General features: G+C 46.1%; 1 protein-coding gene across 5 annotated transcripts in view; it reads right to left on the bottom strand.

The window, feature by feature from the left end:
• MYO1B (myosin IB) overlaps window positions 1-15,949 on the bottom strand; it is a 911,317-nt gene that overhangs the window by 620,000 nt on the left and 275,368 nt on the right. For all 5 annotated transcript variants that reach the window (XM_078680402.1, XM_078680405.1, XM_078680404.1 and 2 more), the window contains exon 4: window positions 14,661-14,755. In XM_078680402.1, coding sequence (XP_078536528.1) covers window positions 14,661-14,755 — 95 coding nt within the window. The remainder of the gene's footprint in view (window positions 1-14,660; window positions 14,756-15,949) is intronic.

Here is a 15,949-nt window from a genome sequence, read left to right as displayed (position 1 = left end):
CCCGCATGGGACTTTCCGGAAGTCCGCCGAGAAGTCGCCCAGGCGTACTGCCTGGATGCGGTCCCTCAGGAAGGAGGACAGCCAGACCAGGGCCGAACCTCCGATCCCCGCCGCCCTGATACGAGAAAGTAAGATGGAATGATCAACCGTGTCAAAGGCGGCGGAGAGGTCGAGGAGGACCAGGGCCTGGGGATGGTTGGTGTCCATACCCTCTCTGAGGTTGTCAAGGACCGATAGCACCACTGACTCCGTGGAGTGTGCGGGGCGGAACCCCGCCTGCCGGGGGGCTAAAACCCCGCTCTCCTCCACAAAGGTGCTAAGCGTACGGGTGACATGGCGCTCTAGTACCTTCCATAGGAAGGGAAATAATGAAATAGGGCGGTAGTTGACAAGGGCGGAGGGGTCGGCTCCAGGTTTCTTGAGGATGGGCAAGATGGTGGCTGTTTTTAGGGGTTGGATAACAATGCCCTGAGACAGTGAGCTGTTGAGAAGTTTGAGAGGGGGCTGCACACAGGTGGAGTAGATATGTCTGAGGATGTGAGGGGGACTGGGATCTAGGGGTGAGCCTGATTTGACCGTCGAGAGGAGGGTAAGAAAGGCCTCCTCTGTCAAAGGAGGGAGGGATACGAGGCGAGCCTCGCCTAACGGACACGGTGGGTCGACAAAAGTAGGGGGGGGAGGAGGGATGTTTGCTTTGATATTAGAGATTTTATCTAGAAAGTAGGTATTAAGGGAGTCGCAAAGATCCTGGGAAGGAGAAGGTTTGAGGGTGGTTCTGTCAGAGTAGGCCAGATCGTGTACTATAGAAAAGATTTCCCTGGGCTGATTTTCAGCGGCTAAAATTTTTGAGGAGAAAAAGGCGGTCTTAGTGGCCAGAATTGCTTTTTTATACTGGGATAGGAGAACGGAGTACTGGGTTTTAAGGTTTGGGGAGTAGTCACGCCTCCAGGCCCGCTCAGCATGACGTACTGAGAGTTTTAGGGTTTTGAGTTCTTCATTAAACCAGCGATTAGCGTCATTCGGACGTCTGGAAGACACCCGCCTGAGGGGAGCGACAGAGTCGCAAGCCGATAGGAGCCAGGAATTTATAGAGTCGGCTTGGGCGGAAGATGACAGTCCGTCTAGGTCCGGGCTAGATGCGGAGAGTGTGACAGATAGAGCGGCCACATCCACCTTGCTCCAAGAGCGTGCCCAGGTGTTTCTGGGAAGGAGAGGCTTGGTGACTGGGTTAAGGTGTAGGGAGAAGGATATCAGAAAGTGATCAGACCAGGTGCAAGGGGAGATAGACAGGGAGGCTATCGGGCAGTTGAGGGACCAAATCTGATCAAGGATGTGACCCTGATTATGAGTGGGAGAGTGAACGTGGGAGTCGAAGTTGAGGGAACGAAGGGTTTCTGAGAATTCTTTGGAAGTAGGGCATTCTGCAGGGTTGGAGGGCCAGAAGTTAAAGTCTCCTAACACCAATATGGAGGAGTTGTTGACCGCAAGGGTGGCCACTAGATCTTGGAACCCGGGGAGAAAGAGTTGAGAGGGCTGGGGGGGACGGTACATGAGCAGGCAGGTAAGTGGGACTCCAAAAGACGCTGAGCGCACCACTAAAAAGTCGGCTGAGCCAATGGAGGAAAAGGTTAAGGACTGAAAAGAGAACTCTCTACGAGCAATCAGTGCGACGCCGCCTCCTGATTTGCCAGAAGGATGGTCTAGCAATAAAGAGTATGTACATATAATGGGTTTATGCACTGTACACAAATGACTATATATGTGTTTTTAACTATACATATATGTGTATATTTTAATTTGAGTGTGTCTGTATACATGTTTATAGTATTGTTTTATATTAAAAAAAATAAAAACACAAAAATCCTTCCATCTCTACCTTTTTCTCCACTCTTAACAACGCAAAATGGTCAATAGACTCCCAAAAATGCTTACCAAATTCTTCTCTCGTCCCTTCTAATTCATCCAACTAACAGGCACATGTCGACCACATCCAATAACATTAAATAATCAGTCTTTTGTTTACTAATACACTTTGATTAAACTATTCTTATTCAAAACCATGAGTTAATGTATGAGATCTCAAGTGTCAAAATTAACACAACTAATACTACAAGGAGAGGTAAACACTTATTGCTAAATTATCACCCCTTTACTTAGAACTTTTGGTTAAAGAATAGTGTGCTACACACAGCAAAGCGCCTCAACGCAGTGTCCGGGGTAGTAAGCTCTATACAAATACAATTCTTTTATTTACTTATTTTTATTTGGCCGTCAACAGTAAAACCTCACTTTTGCTATATTTTAAATTTAATATAACTAATTGGGACGCTTTGATTAATTCTTTCTCCACTTGAAGAATGTATTTGCTATAATGTTTGTACATTTTTAACTCGCTTTTGAAATTTAGTTCTGACTGCATAGATGATATAAATAAATGTTTTAAGTACTAGATTATACTAATTGTTGATCTCCGTAGAGGTCTTAATAAAATGATATGTTTAAAAAATAAAAATAGAATTTACAATGACACTGCGTACATGTGCTCGAAAATCCTACCATACAGCGGGTTTTACCCATAAAGCTAGGGACTGTCTGTCCGAAGAATGTCCAACAGTCCCACGGAGCACCTACGGTCCAAGGTGAGAGCGCAAACAGAGACAAATGGTGATCAGGTGTGGTAAGGGATAGCGGGGAATCAATACATAAAGGGGCAGCTGGGTGGAGAGCAGATGTAAAGGCAAGAAGAAGCAGGTGCAGAACGGGATAATCAGAAACAGTGGCAAGGGGAGCAGGGAGAGTGGAAAAAGGCGAACAGCGCTGTGAGGAGATTATAAAGGTCAGGGGTGGAGGATGTTTTGAACAAGGGTGTGGAGGTTAAAGAGGCTAAATGCTCAAAGACAAGGGCGACGGAGTAGGAACGCATGTGCATTGGGCAGAAACTTAAAGTTTATTTGGGCATAAGGCTTCGGGACGTCCCCTCCCTACTACTGTTTCACCTTCAGGCTCTTGCCGGCCCCAGCCATCCGCCCCTGCATCTCGACTACTCTGACTCAGCAACTGGAATCTTTCAAGACATCTAGTTCAGCTGTCAGCAGCACAGGGAACCACTTAAGAGCACTGCCGCCAGATCGCCTTCCAATACCGGAACTACTGTTGTCGCCATATTGGTGTTCTGTCACTGTGTGCTTGAAGCTACCGGAAGTGCGAATGCTGAGTAAAGTAATCACATACGCGTTTGATTGTAGGGCTCCGCCGTGGTAAGCGACTTGAGGCTTTCTTGTTCGTAGTGCTCTCAAGATTCGTTCCCCGTGTTTTAATGATGGCTTCAGGCATGTAGAGCGTCAAAGTCTCCTGCTGCAGTCTTCGGAAACTATCAAATATAACTTCTCCCTTCGAGACTTTTGCCCACCTACCTTGAAACGGGCTTCACTGTGACTGCCGCATATGGCGCGATGGACGGGACCCAGGACTAACACAACATTTGCCTTAGCCACGACCGACCTACTGCTCAGGTCCCCTACCACGCACAAAGGTTTTAGCATTTTATTGTATGCGTTTTTATATAGCGCGGACTAGCAAAGGTGCATTACAGGAGGAACGAGGCGGACTCTGCCTTTCGAGACGAGACACAGGAAGCCAGGCAGGACTGCCCGGGACTTCCTGGTTGAGGGCGGGGCCACCAGCACAGACAGGAAGCAGATGGGAGCCTACCCTGCGCTCCGACGAGGAGGGAGCCAGCGTGTTACACCAGCGGGGCTGCCATGCTAAGGGAGAGCCCCGCCTGCTGCAGGGCCTGGACCGCTGCCGCCAGTAGCATGGGGAGAGAAGCGGAGGGGGCTCGAGGCACATTGCCGGTGCCTGCCCCCGCTGCCTACCAAGCCCGTACAGCCCCCACCACCGCGGGACGAGAGGAGCCTGAGAGACCCGGTGAGTGAGGGGGTGGGGGGGCTGTGTGTGAGCCCGTGAGTGGGGTGGGTGGTGTGTGCGTGCGTGGCTATGTGTGTGCGAGTGAGCCCGAGAGTGTGTGGGGGGGTGCGTGCGTGGCTGTGTGTGTGCATGTGAGCCCATGAATGGTGGGGGGTGCGTGGCTGTGTGTGTGCGCGTGAGCGGGGGGGGTGCGTGCGTGTGTGTGTGTGCGCACGTGTGTGTATGTTTTATCGGCCTCCTGGCAATGTGAGACAGGAGATGTGCACGCCGTGTGAGTGAACGTGCGCGCTCACATTGGGGAATCTCCTGCGCGTGCACATCCCCTGTCTCAGATTCCCAGGAAGTGGACAACAAATAGATACTTCACACCAGCTCGACCTAAAAAGTGAGAGGGACCCTTGCACACCCAAAGTACTAGGGTTCAATCTGAAAAACACAAATAATTGTCCTTTGGGAATAATGTAACCACTGTTTGACCTTGTATACACACTTCATGAGGATTACTGTTCTGACCAGAAAATCAGTGCGCTAGCACATAGATCTTTATTACAAATTTGTAAATGTATTTACAAATTTGTCAGTGGTTAGATTATTCCCAAAGGACAATCCTTTGTATTTTTCTTAAGGTGACTGGTGCTGCACATGTAAACTTAGCTTAGCAAAGCAGATATTTCCTCACAAAAATTAAACTAAAAAGAGATAACAGCTGGAGATTAATTTTGACCAGTTCGTTTTTATACACGTTTTTTAAATACTCAATTATGTATGCAATGCACTTGTGCCAGACTTGGGAGATCAGAAGCCTTGAAGTATGGCTTCTTGCACATTTTAGAATGGTTTGAGAAGAAATCTGTATGCCTCTGGATACTTCAGGATGCTAATTTCATTGTGTCCTTTAATTTTTTCTGTTGCAGACCTTTCGGCTAACTGCCTTCTTCGACCTAGCTAGTGTCATTTGTAGAATTTGAGATTCTTCAATTTGGTTCCAGCAGTGAGTTATGGCAGTCCACCTTGAGGACTTCCCACATCCTTTTACCCCTTCTAAAGAGATGAAAGGTTAAGGGCATCTGCATGTAGCATATTTCACTATTTGGGGGAGGAAATAGCTTGAGGCAAAATCTCCTGCTACTCTCACCTCTACTGTACTTCAACGAACTCCCCTTTTTTCACTCCTGGGCGGACTTCATATATTATTCCCTGGGTGGAATAACAGGGACTCCAAAAGGTTATTTTATGCTTCAAGACCGACTCTGTATATGTTAGGGGCCACAATTGACGCACATCAACATCAAGTTATACAGTTGTACTGTCCACGATAAAGTTGATGATGACTACCTGCATACATGACTGCAACTATTTTCACACTCTTCACAACACCCCATGCTACAATCACATCATTCAAATCTCGGGCACTTCATCCAACAAGTGCCATACAGTCAAAACTCAACCATGTGCTCCAAACAGGAAGGGTGCTTCATGACCTCACTAGGAGTATGAAGTGCTGCACAACTAATGAATGCGGATTACCTGCAAAATCACTATATAAAAAGTGGTACTTATTTCTGTCGTCGGATAAAGATCTCTATTCAACAAAAGAATGGGGTGGGTTTGGGCTTTTAGAGGACTAAAACAGAGGTAGTTCCAAAAGCCAGAAATACACCTTTAGTCTTATCTGCATTTTCATGCGGTGAACTTCCCTGCATGTACTCTTCAACCCAAAACACTCTGGGTTTACTCCTCTACCTGCTAAGGGCCCGTTGTAAGACATGATCATGTGTGCCTCTATTTATTAACAACACCTCAGACTTGTGTTTTAGATCAAATTGAAGAGTGGGCCATTAAGATGCTAAATCAAATCATACAAGAAGGTGGTTCGATATGTTATCAAGATGTAAGGAGTCTTTAGTTTCTCTTAGAATCACAGCTTGAAATCCATTTTCGAGAAAGTGCTTCAACCAGCAATGAATAGACTGGGTAATCTTGGGCACACTTTCAACCATAAATGTTTTATGTAACTCAGGACAACTACCAATTTGCGTGCATAAAAAATAATTTTAAACTTTAAGACTCTACTTCAAATTAGGCCGCAGCAGAAGGAAATCATATTTAGGCATATCACATTGTCAGGGAGGTAAAGAGGAAGCTTGAGTATTTTATGTATTGAGTAATTTCAGTCCTATCTCGCTGCTTCCCTTTTTGGGTAAAGTCCTGGTGGCTTTTGTAACAAACAGTTTCAGCACCTTCGTGGAATCTTCTCATTTCCTAGACCCCCAGCAAGCGGGGTTTAGGCCTCAACATTCGACTGAGTCCATTGCCCTGGCGGTTCATGATGAACTCAGAAAGGGGGCCTATCAGAACATCTCACAAGCCCTGGTGCTCCTGGATCTGTCGGCGGAGTTTGACACCGTCGACCATACCATCCTTCTCGACCGGGTCAAGAACGCCGGCATCCGGGGCACACCTCTGAGGTGGCTGACATCATTCCTCCAGGACCGCAATCAAGCAGTTCGCCTTTCCACTTTCACTTCAGAAAAAAAGTCTCACTTGCGGAGTCCCTCATTGCTCCTCCCTTTCCCCTTTATTATTTAATCTGTACATTTTTCATTTCACTTCTGAGCTTCAAAAAGAGATCAGCAGTCATATTTAATTATGCAGATGACCTACAGCTCATTTTTAATATTGACTCCTCCCCTTCCTCCTTTGAGAATGTTCAAACCACTATGACTTTTATTAGCAGTTGGATGAACGCGAACCAGCTCAAGCTCAATCCCGATAAGACCGAGCTGGTCTTGACAGGGCACCGAGGAAACCCCTGGAACACCAACTTCTGGCCACGCTCCCTGGGCTGTCCTCCATCCTCCATCAACTCTGTAAAAAGTCTCGGAGTCACCATTAATAGTGACCTTTCCATGAGGGCCCAAATCAAATCAGTGGTATCGGTCTGTATATTCCACTTACATCGCATCAGGAAAATCAGCAGATTTCTTTCTCAAGATGCTCTTGTTCAAGTCATTCTGGGATTGGTAATATCTCAGATTGACTATGCGAATGCACTGTATGTAGGAATACCTGCCTACCAAATACATCAACTCCAACTTATCCAGAATCAAGCTGCTAGACTCGTCTTTGGCCAGCCCAGGTCTAGTCACACTACACCCCTTCTTAGGAGCCTCCACTGGCTCCCTGTGGCCCAGCGCAGCTTCTTCAAACAGGCCCGGACTGGCCATAGCGGGCACCGGGCAATCCCCCAGTGCGCCGCAAGGGTGGGGGCCAGTTTTGAGCCCCTGGGGGCCGATTTTGTTACAGGGCCGTTTTTTGCAGCATAGCTGCAAAATCGGCCCTGCAACAAAATCGGCCGAAAACCGGCCCCGGCAAAGCGCTCGGCGGCACCTCCAACATCCCCCCCTCCGAGTGGGGAGGGGGGGCCGGCGGCCGAGCACTTTGCCAGTGCCGGTTTTGGTTCCCAGTCCAGCCCTGTCTTCAAACTAGGTTGCTTGATCCATAAGGCCCTGCCTTCATCGCCTCTCGGATCCACTGTTATGCTCCCTCCCATGTCCTTCGATCCACGGGCTCAACCCTATTGTCTACTTGCACTTTCAGACGCAGGAAACATGGCGGCCTGCGAATCTCTTCACAGGCTCCACTCTTCTGGAACTCACTTCCCCCAACTCTCCGTCTAATCCCCTCCTATCCTCAATTCATGAGGGCTCTGAAGACCTTGCTCTTTTCCCAAGCCTACAGTTAACTGATCACTCCTCGGTGCATGTTCCCAGGCTGTCCTCGAAGCGCCAAGAAAACGTTGGTGTACGTGCGCTGTATAAATGATTTTTATCATATCATATCATCATCATGTTACTCTCTGTTTTTATTCTTTTGAGATTTGCCCAATACCAGATGTAAAATATGGCAGGGCATCACCTATCTAGTGTGTTGGCAGTCAGCAATATAGCTCATCCCTTATTTCTGATATTTGCTATGTTATGTTATTATTACTTGGTATAGTGCAAAGAATCATACCGAAATGCACATCTCAGCGCTGGACACACAAAAAGGGAATCAATAGAGAAATCTGAAGCTAAGGACATTTTGACCATGGGCCTCAACCTCCATCACCTGGACAACAAAGTGTGTCTGATTAGATACAGCTTGAAACTATTACAGAATGAGTGAGAGGTTTGAGGGGCAGCTATACAATAAGTTGATAAAGAGGTCCAGAAAGCAATCTAGTCAAGGGTGAAGAGGTGTGTCTACCCTTTCACTCTCCAATAGTTTGAGGTTTGTGTTATTTACTGGTCTATTATCCATAAACCAGAAGCATGATGGGACTCAAACCTGACTTTGCCAACTGGTGCATAGGAAGTCTAAGGCTTGATTGAGCAATATTGATTGATTGAATATACACTTACTGCACAACTGTGTTGTTGGCCAAGCCTGGAGTCCAATCACATGCCTCATGCATGTCTGAGACCAACATTTGATTCCTACTTTCAATACATGGTTTGAAACCTGTTTTGGGCGATTGCATCATTCCCTAGCACATGGGGAATGATGTCTTTTCGAGGAAGTTAAAATAAATTCAGGGCTGGCGCGGGCGCGCAGCGGACGCGCGCAGCAGGCATGCCAAAGGCAAGCCCATCTGCGCCAGTCCACGCTCGACCTGCGCTCTGCGCCAGGATCCCTGGTCATCGACCGATCGGTAAGGCCTCCTTATACTCCTATGATAGGGATACTCTGATGGAGCTTAGGGGTACGGACCGGGAGGCTGATTGCTTCTGTTTCCAACCTGATAGCTGGCCAGTTACCATCACGGAGTCCTGCCCGGCTTGCAATAGAGCGATCCCTAAAATGCTTATGATGTCTATCCAGGACACAGGAAGGGCCGAACAGGGGCCTTTAAGGGATGCTGTTATCTCTTATAAATGTTTGTCCATCAATGCCAGGTCATTGGTGAAACATAGCCTGGAATCCGCCGATTTGCTAATTGAGAAAGAAATAAAAATCGCATTCATTACTGAAACCTGGATGGATGCGGCATCGGGGCCGGATATAAATAAGGCCACTCCCTTAGACTCTCTGTGCTATAGGCAGGATAGGCAAGGTAAATGAGGAGGGGGCCTGGCGGTTATATACCACAACTCCCTAAAGGGTAGGTTTCAGCATATTCAGGTTGAGACATGTGAAGCCCTTTCTTTCAATTTCACTCTCGCCAACCACCATTCGTTTAAAGGATGCCTATTGTATAGACCCCCAGGGACAAAACACGCTTTTCTTACCTCGGTAGGAACCGTGCTAGAGGCAGGTCTATGCGAGGAGGCTTATACCCTGGTGGGGGATTTCAATTTTCATGTGGAAAACTTAAAGGATCCCGACACCACTGCCCTTCTGGACCTGATGGCGGGAGTTGAGCTAAAGCAACTCGTGGTAGGACCCACTCATAGCGGGGATCATCTACTGGATGTTATGTTTTCTAACCATCCATCATTAGTGTTCACGGGGACTTGGCCAGTTGTTTGGACTGATCATATGGCCGTGAAGTTTGAGATAACTCTTAAGAAACTCCCTAAAGTAGAGCAAGGCCGCACTGGAGTAAAGGGCCATAGAACCTGGAATATGCTGGTAGGGGCAAGTCTGGAGGAGCTTTTGTTGGCCTCTAGGGTAGAACTCCCACTAGAGGTGGAAGAGGCCGCGGTGGCCTACACGGGATGGTTAGAGCAAGCGTATGCTACACTAGTGCCACCAAGTAGGGGTCGTTCCTATAGGATCTTTCCCTCCGCCCCTTGGTATACGGATGACCTTAGAAGGTGGAAATTAGGTTGTAAAAACTTGGAGAGGGATTGGTGCAAAGGTTATAAGGAAACGGATAAGGCAAACTTAAACCGGAGCCTTCTTGATTATAAGAAAATGATAGTGCGGGCAAAACAAGATTACTTCACAAACCGGATTAATCTGGCCAGTAACTCAAAGGAACTATTTAGAACAGTGTCCTGCCTCGCATCCCAGAAAGTGCCAGGTCCTCAACCTAGCCAAGAGTTATGTGAGGTTTTGGCCAAGTTCTTACAGGCCAAAGTTGATACTATTTTTAAGGTCTTTCTGGATGAATATAAGAGCGATCCACTTAGTCCTAGTCAGACTATTGAAGTGGGAGAGTTCCAGGGTTCCAGGCTTGAGCAGTTTGCTCCGATGAGTGCGGAGGAGACAACTAAATTGCTTTTACGGTGAGATCGGGATCCCGATGTGACCCGTGTCGGGCAACGGTTGCCAAAATGGCGCCTGTTCCAATTGCCGCGGCTCTAACGGTGATTTTCAACAACATGTATGCGACCGGACTTTTTCCCTCCAGTTGGAAACAGGTCTCCGTCCTTCCTTTATTGAAAAAAGCTCATTCCGATATACAGGACCCTAATATCTATCGTCCCATATCTAGGCTGCCGTTACCAGCCAAACTAGTAGAGAAAAATGATGAACCTTCAACTTAGTGACTTTTTAGGGGCCACCCGGGCCCTAGATCCCTCCCAGCTCGGATTCAGAGCTGGTCACAGTACTGAGTCCGCTTTGATTAAAGCAACGGAGGAAATCAGGGAAGTGCTGGATCTCTGAGGCAGAGCTACATTGGTCCTATTGGACTTATCCGCGGCCTTCGACACGGTACATCATGGGATCCTGATGGACCGGTTGAGGGCCTGTGGGGTTCAAGGGTTGAGGATCTTGAAAGCTTTCCTAACTAATAGAGACCAGTGTGTGGCAATGGGTGATTACGCATCTAAACCTTTCGCGTTGCCCTCTGGTGTTCCCCAGGGGTCTTCCCTAAGCCCCACACTGTTTAATATTTATGTCACCTCGCTGGCCCCGATTGTCATGTCCTTTGGTTTTGATTTAACATCTTACGCAGATGACACACAAATTGTGGTGTCACTGTTACCCGGGAAGGAAGAAGGAATCGCTATGCAATTCCAGGAATGTATGTTGGCAGTGAGCAGGTGGATGGCTGACAATTGCCTCAAATTAAACACAGCCAAAACTGAGGTCATTGTATTTGGCGCAAAGGAGAACTTTTGGAGTCCTCTCTGGTGGCCGGAGATGGGCTCCCCGCCTATCCCAGTCGCTAAGGTGAAGAACTTGGGTGTCGGCATTGATGAGCAGCTCACCTTTAGGCCCCAGGTCAAAGCCATAGCATCATCAGTATTTTTTATACTTAAAATGGTACGAAAGATTCTCCCTTTCCTACCTGAGAGCAGTAAAAGAACAGTTATTTCTGCATTAGCGTTGTCACGCCTAGACTACTGCAACAGCCTGCTTTTGAATGCTCAACAGGGGCTTCTTAATAAAATACAGGTGTTGCAAAATGCGGCAGCTAGACTGCTGATGGGCATACCAAAGTATGCCTCCATCTCCGCCGAAATTATTAAATTACATTGGCTGCCAGTACGGAAGCGAATCTCTTTCAAAGCCTTATGTCTGTTTTTCAAGGCCTTGCAAGGCCTGGGTCCGGCCTGCATGAAGCAGTACTTTCAATGGTATCTTCCTCCCAGACACTTACGGTCAGCTGGGCAGCGCTTGGTCAAAGTTCCTCGAATAAAGAAGGCACGGTGGGGAGGCAGGAGCTTTGTTTTGGGGGCAACGAAGGCCTGGAATGCCTTGTCCTTTGCCTTGAGGAACATGACAGACCTGTTGACCTTTAGGAGAGGCATTAAAACCTGGCTGTTTACACATTAACCTGATTGTGGCCTGATCCTTTAGGAGTATTCATCTAGCGCAGGACACCTTCGGGTAAGCGCGCCGTATAAATGCAAAAAATAAATAAATAAATAAATGGTGAAAATGTTTAGAAGTCATCATTGTAAAAACTGACAAAGTATAAAGCGGAGCTCTAGATCCACATCATAGGGGGTGGGTAAAAAAAGGAACAGATGTCAGAGCACAAGAGTGGTGTTTATATCTTCAACAGTTCCAGGGCAATGTGGACTCAGCAACAAGCTGCATTACACCACCTAGCTGTGCACAGAAGCACTGCTGTGGAGAGACATTTTTGTGATCCAGTATGATGCTTGGGGAGTATTCTAAAGTGAGGAATCCGCAGTTAGAAATACCCATCAGAAAACCTAATACAACATATAGGACATATGTTCTGAACGTACACTGGGCTACATCATCATGGGAGAACACATTCCACACAGATGTAGGTCCAGCAACTCAGAATTTGCAATGCCAGAAGAGTCACAGGAAAAGAAAAAATAGGAAATACAGTGTGAATGGACATCATTGAAGTGTAAAAGAAATCCTGGTCGAGCTCTAGTATTGCAGAGCCTTAGACAAATCACTACTGTTTCTTGCTTCAACATCTACAACAGGCCTACACTAAGAAACCAGCGACCTCTCAGAAATGGAAGGAAAATGTAATACGGGCAAACAAAAGCCACCTCCTACTTAGATGACACTAAATTTCAGTGATATACGAGCTCAAACACCTAAAACATTAACAAGTCATTGGTTCAGTGCAAAAACTCCTCAAAAATACGGGATAGAAGATATCTAAGTTAGCTACACAGCGTTTGCCCTAAGGATTTGACTCATACATGGACTCACATCCAAATGTCGAGAAAATCAAGTCACTTTAGACTCTAAAACATCCCAACGTAAAAAAATAGGGGTTAATGGATTCTAGAGGTCGGTGATACCCACTTTTTTAGTCTCACATCTCTCCTCACAGACCTAGTGAAGAAAAATGATCCTACGTCAAGTACATTGAAACCCCCAATACAGAGAAACCTATCAATTACAAGCAGAGTGACAAGAGTTGGGACATAGAATGAGTCGATCTGCCCTGGAGTCTCAACCTAGTATCAGGCAGCGGTAGGGGAACAAGTGGTAGGGGCTGACCAAAACAAGGGAGTTTAGGGAATATATTGGCTAAAAATATCCCTTTGTTTGGTCTTTAATTGCTAGTTCATCCAACAGCTATAAGTACCAAAAGAGAACAGATCAAACTGGTGGAATGCAAAAACTATAGAACCGTGAATAAAATTAGGGGGCGGTCTCATTTAGGCCTGGCTTATATTCCCAAAGCCAATCACCCAAGGAAATAAAGCCACTCTGCAAATATTTCACATCCAAAACCGTAATAAAGCATCTAAATTTGCCTTTTCATCCAGATGGGAATCCGTCAGACCAGCTTCTAAACCAACACAGTAATTTCCAACTCAAGTCATGCAAATTGCAAGTTTGACTTGAGAGACTTGTTCAGACCTGTTGAAATGTGCCAGGTGCACCTCCATCACCAACCACCAAAGGTCAGTGACCTATAACTGGCAAGGGACACTGCGACTTTGGAGTTGACCTATTGGCAAGATAAAGTCATTTTACTGTGGGGGCAAATACTAGTTCACTTTTGGGTGGACGTTTTTATAACATTTATCTTCATTATACAGGACAACTGCCTAGACTCGATCTCAATCTCATTGATTTGTGACATCTACCGCTGCTGCACATAACAATTGATCGAAGGACAAATGAATCACAAACATAATAAATTCAATGCAACATTATGCAAATGAACAGCGTAATATGGCATTCTGCTTAGCACATGTTTCATTGACTGGAGACTGTAAACAAAGACACAGTCAGGGGACTAAGCACCACTTTATTCCGAGGACAGATGACAAAACTGCATGTTACCATAACCAATAATATAGTCTGTTCCAGAATTTCACATCTACTAAATCTATTTGTGCAATATCCCAGCACAAGAAGGGGATATAATCTGTTTTGTGTGTGACTACTCTATAGTTCCTGTACGTAAATAACTTTTTTTTTTTTTTAAATGGCATAGTAATGTTCCATAGTGTGAAGGAATTCCCAACATACTCCTATTGTCAGGATTAATTCTATACTTGTCGACCTAATTAACCCTTAAAGAGGAAAGTGTTAAAAAGGAGTAACCTGGATATACAAATGATCCCAAAGGATACATGGCCATTGCCTCGAGACATCCAACTGTTCAAGGTTGTCTCAATGACGAATTTAATATCTTGTGCTTTTACGGTACCTATGCCAAAAAAATTAAGCAAACTGGATCTTAACTGCAAACGGCAAGATCCTCAAGGTCACTGAACAATGCCAAGTGATGGCAGCAGCGGGTGAGGTAAATCAGTAATCCATGGGAGCTATGGGTGCCGCAGCATGCAATGTATCAAAAATTCAGAGAGGCAGAGAAACCGAACCTGCTGACACATGCGCCTTCCTTTCCTTGCTCTATAGTCATTATGGCATTGGCAATTTAAGCTCCATCCCAACCTTGAAGCTTCATATCCCTCACTCTCGCTGGATCCACACTCTGCAATTAAAAGTGCAGTTATATCCACGGAAGACAAAAACGCATGAGCTCCTGGTTCCCTGTCATTTCAGTGGTACGTTTGCTGCAGTCGTTCGCATTCATTATCCTGGCCTTGATACTTTCTACTAGAACGAGCAAAGTCCTTCCTAATAGATCTACATCAAGTTGATTTTAACCTCCTCAGACGCACCATTGCTCCGGCATGCACATTTCACAGGTTTTGATCCCTACCACTGATGACAAGCTACATCAACAACAACCTACACTAAATCAGAAGCAGGGGGCGAGGACCTGCCATGATCATTGGACCAACAAGATGCACCACTCCGTTCTTGTAACTCTGGGCGAATTATCAAAATCTGCAATGCTTGGCACATGGTAGACGCAGCCAAGAGATACATACCCGTTTTTCCCGCTCCGCTTTCCCCGGTGATGAGTATACACTGGTCTTTGTCCTGGTCCCGGAGAGATCTGTATGCCTCATCTGAAATAGCATAGCTGGAAAAAACAAAGACGACAGCATTCACTTTCCAGAATTCATATCAGACTGATTACATTGAAAGCATAAACTTCATTTGCTAATGCATGTACATATTATTAAAATAACAAAAGGAAGTCATATAGTGAGAAATTCAAAGCTGAAGAGCTAGCGAGGAAAAGTGCGTTCCAGGCGAGCATGCTGCAGCTTCCTAGAGTGAACACGGTTTATCAAAGGGCGACAGCCAGCCAAGAGGGTCAAACAAGACTTGATGCATGAAGAAAGCCTCCGTGTCACTAGCAAATGAAAAACAAGTTAACACAGTCACCAAGATTAACTAAAAAGCGATATTACAAGAGTAATCTGACAGTCAATACTAGTTGAAAATGAACCCCAACCTTTTACTTACAATTCACATGCATATCGACCTCCTGGTGTTGTATTACAGAGGAGCCCTAAGGGCACAACGTTCTTCCGTATTTGTTTTCTGCACCTTAAGGGAATGTTTTGATTAAAGACAGGCTGCAGACACTTCGGCTCAAATCGATATATATTTGATCTTGCAAGTACATTTCATCCCAGCAAGGCCTCAGGGGAGAGTTACCTCATATGCACCTGTGTCATAATACCAGTGAAAAGGCACAAAAAAAGCTGTCAGAGGCACATTCACTATCCACTACATTGGAAGTGGGGCACAGTCTGTGCGCCCTATGACGGCACAGACAGGAAGGAGAGCCCAGGGGTTCCAGGCACTCACCCCTGAAGCAATCAAATAGGCAAGTGCGGTCAAATACCTCTCATTGGGAGGCCGGTAGGAATTTCCGGTCTCCTCTTTCCACTGCACTGAGAGTCAGACTAAAGTACATTAGGTGTGCATCTCAGCCTAACACACTGCTGCATCTTCTTCAATACTTCGATGCCTTATTTGTCAACACAGCGTCTCAGTTTTTTAGGCAAGGCTTCATGTTTGTCATGTCCTACATTTTTAAATCCACGATACGTGGAAGTAACCCCACGTGGAAATTTTCCATTTTCAAGGCACACATTTCTGCCTGAAAAATGTTAAAAAGGAAAGCGAACTGCAGGTCGGTAATTTGGCAATGTCAGCAGACCACTGAATTATAACATTTGGTGTACAAGTTGGCATGGTTCATGGAAGGGTTATTTTGATTGGTTGCTGGAGGCCAAACACAGCCATATTCTGCTTGTCTGAA

Source organism: Lissotriton helveticus, chromosome 3_1 (assembly GCF_964261635.1).
Source record: "Lissotriton helveticus chromosome 3_1, aLisHel1.1, whole genome shotgun sequence".
Lineage (NCBI taxonomy): Eukaryota > Metazoa > Chordata > Amphibia > Caudata > Salamandridae > Lissotriton > Lissotriton helveticus.
The sequence above is the reverse complement of the archived record's forward strand: the minus strand, read 5'-3'. Positions and strand labels throughout refer to the sequence as shown.